General features: G+C 43.7%; 1 protein-coding gene across 1 annotated transcript; it reads left to right on the top strand.

The window, feature by feature from the left end:
* Nucleotides 1-5,488: 5,488 nt before the first annotated feature.
* LOC310861261 (sclerostin domain-containing protein 1-like) lies at nt 5,489-7,314 on the top strand (the record flags this gene model as incomplete). Its single annotated transcript, XM_083768657.1, has 2 exons — nt 5,489-5,730; nt 6,800-7,314. The coding sequence occupies exons 1-2, from the start codon at nt 5,508-5,510 to the stop codon at nt 7,312-7,314; spliced, it is 738 nt and encodes a 245-aa protein (XP_083624783.1). The 5' UTR covers nt 5,489-5,507.
* Nucleotides 7,315-8,597: the final 1,283 nt, after the last annotated feature.

Raw genomic sequence — 8,597 nt, 5'->3', positions numbered from 1 at the left:
CCCAGCGTCAACTTCAAGCTCCGCCTATGTGCATAGTGTGTTGTTGTAGCCATTATCATACTTATAAGCATATAAGTATATATTAACCAGAACCAATTGTGACAGAGTAAGCGATTTAATTGCAGCGCCTGACACTGTGGGTCATCGGGAGTTTTTTGTCTCCTGATCTTTGAGCCACACCGCCCTCTTGTGAACCATGAGGCACAGTGCAGTCTGGGCAGCCTACCCTATGACGCTCATGTCAACCTGTCAATGAGGAAGTTGGAACACACTGGAATTGTTTGTTTACACTCTCTGCCGTGTGGTCTGGCCGGACCGCGGCGGCAACGATCAGCGACCGTAGATGGCCTCAGAGTACGCCGACTAGGTCAGCTCCTCTGGGTTCTACCCCCGGGGTAGTACCCCGCTACCCGCCGCAACGGTGTACAGCCGCGATGATCAACCAGGAGGTTCACCGACGAGGTCGGTTTCGCTCGGGGTCTCACAGCGCTTCTGCAGCCAGGGAACCAAGGTTCCACCAACGTGGTCGGCTTCGCACTTGGCTTTGGCCACACCGAACGCCGTCTCAAGGTTTCCCCCAACGTGGTCAGGTTTCACCAGGGAGCGGACGCACGGACAAGACTGAGGCTTCCTCCACTGTCTAGCGGATTCGGCACTGAGCTTGTTGTTGCTGCTGTTTTATCAGTGGAGCTACGCGGCGCCCTGAGAGGAGTCGTTGAGACGACCGGCTCTCTTCTTACCTCCGGTAAGCGGACTGTGTGCCACGCAGCTGTATGTTCTAAATATATATATATATATATATATATATATATATATATATAAAGTGTCCAAACTGCTGAGATACACGAAACGTCTGCTCGTGGAAATCAAAAAATCGAAGTGGCACTGCACAGATGGGGCTTAAATAGCCCGCTGATTGGCATCTGGGCAGGGCCACAGTAGAGGATGTGTCTTAAAGAGATATCCATGAACACTGCCCCGTGGGGTCAGTTCCCGTACATATTGAATAATATGTAGTGGAGAGCCAGTCTCGAACACGATAGAGAACTGTTTTGCACTTAAAACAAAAATACACTTTCTATTTCATAGCGTGTGCCTAAGTCATACAGTATTATGTGTGTTTTTTTTTAATTGTCTATAGGGGTCCTTTTTACACCTATGATATTCAAGAGCCTCACTCAGATGAGGTGAGTTTGATGTAAAGTACTCAATTGTTTTACTTGAGTAAATGTACCAATACTGCAATTTAGAAGTACTTCATTACAAGTAGAAGTACGGAATTGAAAATGTACTTGAGTAAAAGTACAAAAGTATCGGCATCAAAATGCACTTAAAGTAGGCTACTAAAAGTAAAAGTATTCATATTGCAAAATGTCCCATTTCACAAGTTCAAAATGTGTAGAAAATCTATTGAAAAGTAAAGTACAAATACCTCAAAATGGTACTTAAGTGCAGTACTTAAGTAAAAGTACTTTCCACCACTGTTAAATTGTGTAGGATACTGTTGTATATTAGAATGGCATAAACAACAATACATACATTTCTATAATGTTTCAGGGCGTTAGTTGTAACACTAGATGGCAGCCTCTCCCTATCATTAGAACTCAAACTAAAATCCTCAATATAGTTTTGACCTGACTGTAATTTGTGACCAATAATATTAACGGATCACATGTCTGACCATCTCTTCACAGCAAAGATTATCTTCACTTTATAAGTGTCATTCAATTAAATTAGAAAAGGTCAAGGATTTTTTTTTGTTCTTGAGAAAAACTACGAGATTCAACTTCAAGACAAATTCTTGTGTTTTGATTGATTGATTTATTTTCGTGTCCTGCACATTAATGTGCCCAACCCTCATGGGTTTATAAGACACCGTTTCACAATTGCATTTTACAGCATATTTACATTACATAATTAATTACATTACAACCCAGATTTATACAGAGCACTCTGCCTTTTTTCCCAAGCTTGACAAATAAAATCTGCCACAACAAAAGTCCCTTTGGCAAAACATATCTCCATTTTTACATATAGTCATTTAAATCTAGGGAATCCCCACAGATAGAAGACATCCTATTAACCAAAACATCCCTTATGTCATCATATTTAGAGCAATAAAACAAAAAAGTGAACCTCGATCGTTTTCAATTTCACCAAGTTCCCAGAGCAAGCAATATCTCTCTTCCTCATGTACCTGTAGGCCTGCTACTGTATACAGTACATGCACTTTCCAAATGCACATATTTGTTTTAATCTCTCAACCTCAGATTTACAGTGTTCTTATAGCTACAGTATAGCCCTTGAAGGAACATCTTCAAAGTAGGTATGGGTTTCAGGTTGTGGAGCGGAGAAGGGGCGCCCTGAGTCTTGTTGCGCTCACTTTCTCACACACACGAGGGACGTCCTACGGGCAACGCGGCCGACTTCTATAGACATCACTCTCTTTCCCCCCGCGCGCATTGTTCCGTGTGTGTGCTCTGCAGCGGTGTGTGTCCCATGGGAGAACACTGGACCCTATGCTCATAGGCACAACTAATAAGTATGGTCCCTGTCACGGTGCCTGTCAATAGAGTCCATAACTCAACCCCCTTTTTCCTCTAGGTTCCATTCCATTATCTCTCTCTGCAGCTCCACTCACCGATATGTCATCCTCCTCACTCTGGGGCTGCAGGAGGGAGACGCATAAAAGGGTCGATCTCAAATTTCCGGTTTCAGAGATGTAAAAATTAGCAAATGCTGCCGTCGTCGGATCAAATGACTTTGATAGTCGTCTTTCAAGGGGCCTCCGGGTTCATCTCCTATCCCGCGTTGTCCAGGGCCCGCGCTGCGATGTGACAAACACAGCTTTTTGGGGTAATTGGAGATCATTTTGACAGCAAGGCTTTTGAGGGGAAAGAGAGAGAGAGAGAGAGAGAGAGAGAGAGAGAGAGAGAGAGAGAGAGAAGGGGAAAAAAATATCCTTTTAACAATAATGGCATGAGCTGGACAGTTTTTGGAGTGGATTTATTTTCACTGGTATCAAAGGGCAGGCATAGCCAAGGAGAGTTAGGCTAAATTCATTGTCCGGGCCCTGGGAATGGGATGTAACGGGACACCTTGCTTCTTAGGGGCACTAGTTTCGGCAGGATGAAGGGGGGAGAGGAGCCTTTGTCTTGCTACTGTATATAATTTGGATAATACAACATACATCACACTGGTGAGCTCATTCAAGACAGATGATGAGACTCAGAATAACAACATATAATATTATTCAAACCAAACGTTACCCATTTAGACCTGAAAACGATTCTAAATCCTGACAGTTTTCTGAAAAACCTCATGTTGCTATGTCAGTTGGTTCTCAAACATTTTCATGTCAAGGACCCCCAAAAAATATATGTAATTGGCCGCAGACCCCCATCTGAAAATATGTTGTTCCAGGGACCCCCCTCCCAGAAGCAAAGATTTGAGTTAAAAACGTTCACTCTGAAAGAATACATTCAAACATTTGGGCCACATTTTCACGATTTTTCAAAAATAGCAGACCTACAAGCTCGTAGCTATGAGCTTGTAGATCTGTAGATCTTTTTTTTTTAAGTACAACAATGCTTAAACACCAAAAGGGGTTAAAAACCCTAATTGTGAATATTGTTGATTAATCTGCCCTGCTAATTCCAATGGATGTGTACAACTTTCTGTATTCAAATATTTCCACCTATTAACCTTTCTTTAGTTAATGTTTGTTATGGGCTATTTTGGGTTTGTGATATTATACATTTTCATGTCAATCACACACATGGGCAGATTGAGTGAATAAAAGTAGGTTAGGAAAGAACCCCCCCCCCCCCCCCCCCCCCCATCCCGTTTACCTCCTCTGACTCCACCTGTGGTCTATTGTGTTCCACGAAGCCTTAGCTTCAATTGATCTATTCAATGTCCTGGATGTGGGCATTTATTTAGGGAAGAATACATCAGACGTGGGTCATTTAGTTGGGGAAGAATACGTCACACTGCTGTGCAAATACGCCTTTGACTTCACCTGTTTCATGGGGACTTCACCTGTTTGGTGCACAGGTGCATGGACGTGCACACATAGACATCAAAGGGGGCTTCAGGCCCCTGCCACCCACCCACCCACCCACCCCCGTTTTTCTCCTCAAGGTATAATTGTTTCTTTTCCCTTTCCCCCCCTCCTTTATGATGAATTCCTGTTCTGTTCTTTGGCTATATAGAAGTGTCTATTTTGTATTATGTCTCTGAAATGTTTTGATGAATTGAACAACCCTCTTGTAAACAAGTGTAGTGCTTTATTGGGTCGTCCACTCACAGTTAACAGTCTTTGTATTGAGTTGTGCTTGAAATGTACTGTAATTCTGCAAACTGTTAATAAATATTTCAATCAATCAATCAATCAATCAATCAATCAATCCCTTTTACACGTCTGTAAAACATCTGCCCTTTCCAGAACACAAATGCAGCATTTACTACACGGTGAGAGAAATGCAAATGCCCCTCCTCTCCTTTCCATGCCATGCCGGAAGGCAGCATTCAGGACATTTCCCAAAGTCTCCTGAACTTGAACATGTCGTTACACCGCATCTCCACTGGCTAAAGAGTGCTGGGTTGCGCCCCGAAAATAACCGATCTACAAGCTCTAAACACGTCGCAGCACGGCACATTGTGAGCTTGTAGATCTCTGCACATCCCTGCACAGGTGCATGTGTATCAATGCTGCATAGCTTTAGATAAGAGGTCAGTCCCTGAAAACTGTACAAATCTTCCAAAAGGCTTGACCTCAAAATTAAAAAAAAATAATCTTCTAAATCCTCCAGTTTTCTGAAATAAATAATTATGTTCACGATTTTTCGAAAATAGCAGACCTACAAATCATAAATCCCAATCTTTACCTCAGTATAGTCACATAGATGGATCGATGAATGGATATTCGGATGGATGCTTTATTGGCCCTTGTGGAAAAAAAAAGAAAAATCCTTAATATAATGTATAGCACAATGTTGACAACAAACATCAAATACCGGTATGTAAATAAACAAAGAAAGGTGTGTGTGTGTGTGTGTGTGTGTGTGTGTTTACGTGCTTGCTTCCTTGCGTGCGTGCGTGTTGAGGGCCCGGGGGGTCAGTCAGGGTGCACGTCTTGCACTGCAGTATAGTTGTGGTTGTGGTGGGCGTATACCTATGTGCGTAAAAAAGAGAAAACCCGCCTTGTTCCATTCATAAGCTCACCGTTGTGAAAGAAACTGTGGGTGTATATATATATATATAACTACAAGAAAGGCAATGAAGTTAAAGTATAGGAGCCTACAAGTAGTAGCTTATAGGCTCTACCCTGCACAGCACGCACATTCCATTCCTGTCCTGCACCGCACAGCATAGCACAGGCACAGCACAGCACAGCACAGCACAGCACAGCACAGCACAGCACAGCACAGCACAGCACAGGCACAGCACAGTACAAGCACAGCACAGGCACAGCACAGAGCACAGCACAGAGCACTGCAGCAGCGATGCTCCTTTGGACGAGTGGACACCTGTTGGGGTTTCTCTGCATGTTGATGATGAGGACGCCGGGCGTCCACCATCACGCGGTCCAGAACGACGCCACGGAGTCGCTGGATGCTCCGGTGATCGACACGGTGCAGGACGGGGACGTCCTGCCCAACAACCAGTCCGTGAACCGGGCGCGGAACGGCGGCAGGCAGCGGTCCGGCGACGATGCTCCGCGTAAAGGTGAGTTTCATAAAAAAACTGGATCAACGCGCCTATGTAGAACGATATATTGGAGTTGGAATTAGGAAATTCCAACTTCCAATTATTATTATTTTTTGACACCACTGGACGCATCTACCTGATTGATTGATTGATTCATTGAAGTATTTATTATTAGTATTTATTTAATATTAGTGAGTACATTTCAAGCACAACTCAATACAAAAACTGTTTACTGTGAGTGAACGACACCATGAATGCAGCATTTACTACACGGTGAAAGAAATGCAAATGCCCTCCTCTCCTTTCCATGCCTGCCGGAATGCAGCATTCAGGAGAATTCCTTTTTTTCCGAAGTCTCCTGGACTTTGTGTTGAACTAATTTGTTTCAAAATCCATGTCGTTACACCGCATCTCCACTAGCTAAAAGAGTGCAGGGTTGAGCCTCGGAAATAGAGCTTGTAGATCTGTTATTTTTGTCCAAAAGTGCCCTGCCAATGATTCTACTATAGTGGCTCCTGTTTTAGCTCTACACCTACAATAAGAAATGTCTTCGCTGAAAATAGGCGATCTAAAAGCTCACACCGAGTTACAATGCGAAGCGGTGTGAGCTTGTGGATCTGCTTTTTTTGCTGAACCTATAATTCGCCTCAGAATAGAATAGGGATGCTATCATTGCTATATGGGTTCGAGCAGGGCTTATCCTTTCATCTCCATTGCGATTCCCAATCACAAATTTAAAAATCGTATAATAATTTAGATAATTATCATGCAATGCATCCAAAGTACCAAATTAAATCCTCGTATGGCTCAGTTTTGTTACACAATTTATTAACATCAGGCTACGTTATATTTTCTTTTCCCTTTTTACCTCCTTTACGATGATGATTTCCTGTTCTTTGGCTACAGAAGTGTATTATGTGTATGTCTCTAAAAGATGAATTGATCAAACAAGGTGGACCCTCTCTTAAACAAGTGTAGCCTAATGCTTTATTGGGTCATCCACTCACACAGCTGACAGTTCTTGTACATCAATCTCCAAATGCCATGCATGTATGAATTGTACGTTCCTCTTTCCTCCTCCGTCCAGGTGGACTGACTCAGAGTCAGGTCGGCTGTCGGGAGCTGAGGTCCACCAAGTACATCTCGGACGGCCAGTGCACGAGCATCAACCCCATCAAGGAGCTGGTGTGCGCCGGGGAGTGCCTGCCCTCCCACCTGCTCCCCAACTGGATCGGCACCACTAACGGAGCCTATGGCGCGCCGGCGGCGGCGGGGAAGCGCTGGAGCGCGCGGGACGCCCAGGAGTGGCGCTGCGTCATCGACCGCACGCGCACGCAGCGCATCCGGCTACAGTGCCAGGACGGCAGCTCCCGGACCTACAAGATCACCGTGGTGACCTCGTGCAAGTGCAAACGCTACTCCAGGCAGCAGAACGACTCGTCGGGGCACAAGACAGAGGGAGGAGGAGGAGGAGGAGGAGGAGGAGGAGGAGGAGGAGGAGGGGGGCACGGCAGCAAAGACCAAAGCCGCTCCTCCAAACGGAGGAATAAGGAGCAGAGGAAAGCTGGACTCCCTGAAGACTGGGCTGAGGAACAGTCTTAAGAAGAAGTATAAAGCCCTATAGCTATCTCCTGTCGCCAGGGCAGGGACACCTGAGCTGGTTTTCTATATCCTACCTGCCGCAATGATAGTTAATTGCATTAAATCGGAGACATGAGATGAATGTTGTCCTCATTCTATAGCTGTTGAATCAGGGACATCAAGGTGAATGTGTCCATACTCCATATCATTCACGAGGTGAACATAACTACCCGCCTGGTAGGGTGGAAAACCTACCTGTACATAACATGGGCCCACAGCAATGCAGTTGCCAGACTACTATTCCACAATCTCCGAATGCTATAGAGTCTGGAACTACACCTCCCAAAATCAGAGTAAGGAAGCTGCCATTTCCGTTCACGAAAATATATTTTAAAATATCTTTAGATCTTTTTTTTCTTTTTTTTACTTTTTTCTGCTAAGCAACAAGCTATATATATGTTTAGATGATTTCTATTTATATTAGGATGAATTTGCGCGAGTGTAAAGACAAAACGGAAGTGGCGAGGAGGCTTCACTTCCGCTTTATAGTTTACTCATGACAAGCTCTTCCGTACGTTGCTCCAGACTGTATGATGAAGCGTTTGGAAATTGCGAGAGGCAACACTATGGTAACGCAAGACTATACGCACACATACGACCTATTTTCTACGCATTAAAATCCATTTAACTCTGAAGAGCGTACAAATGTCACTCTTTGGAATTAAATGAACAATGAGATTTTTACTATTTTACAATGTTTTTCTTAATATACAGAGGAATATGCAGTGATTTCGCAGAGCAGCTGGTTTGCCATACTTGTGAGGACTTGTTGATGCTGAATGAGATGTTAAAAAAATGGGCAGACAAGCAGCACAAGATGTAAAACAAAGAAACAACATATCTTTATGCAAAAATGTATATACAATCTGCTATGCCAGTGGTTTTCAACCAGTGGTCCGGGGACCACCAGTGGTCCTTGAGGGGGGTTAAAGGTGGTCCCCAGTGAAATGGAGAGTTTGTGACCAAATGGACACTTTAGACACCATTAGTTCTTTAACTTTTGAGAGTGTAAACCTGCATCAATCATGCAATGTATTTTCGTTCTAACTTTTGAGAGTGTAAAATGGAACCAAATGGACCATTTGGTTTCATTTTACGATCTCAAGAGTTACAATCATTAATTGTTAAACATCTGCATTACTCAATTTACACGAAGTCTATGTAATTGGAGAGAGGAATTGTGGACAAAATCCTATCCAACGATAACAACATTTGCTAGTTCTTGGCCAGCTATAGTCTAAATA

The sequence above is a fragment of the Protomyctophum parallelum genome (assembly GCF_964188405.1).
Source record: "Protomyctophum parallelum genome assembly, chromosome: 1".
NCBI lineage: Eukaryota > Metazoa > Chordata > Actinopteri > Myctophiformes > Myctophidae > Protomyctophum > Protomyctophum parallelum.
The sequence above is the reverse complement of the archived record's forward strand: the minus strand, read 5'-3'. Positions and strand labels throughout refer to the sequence as shown.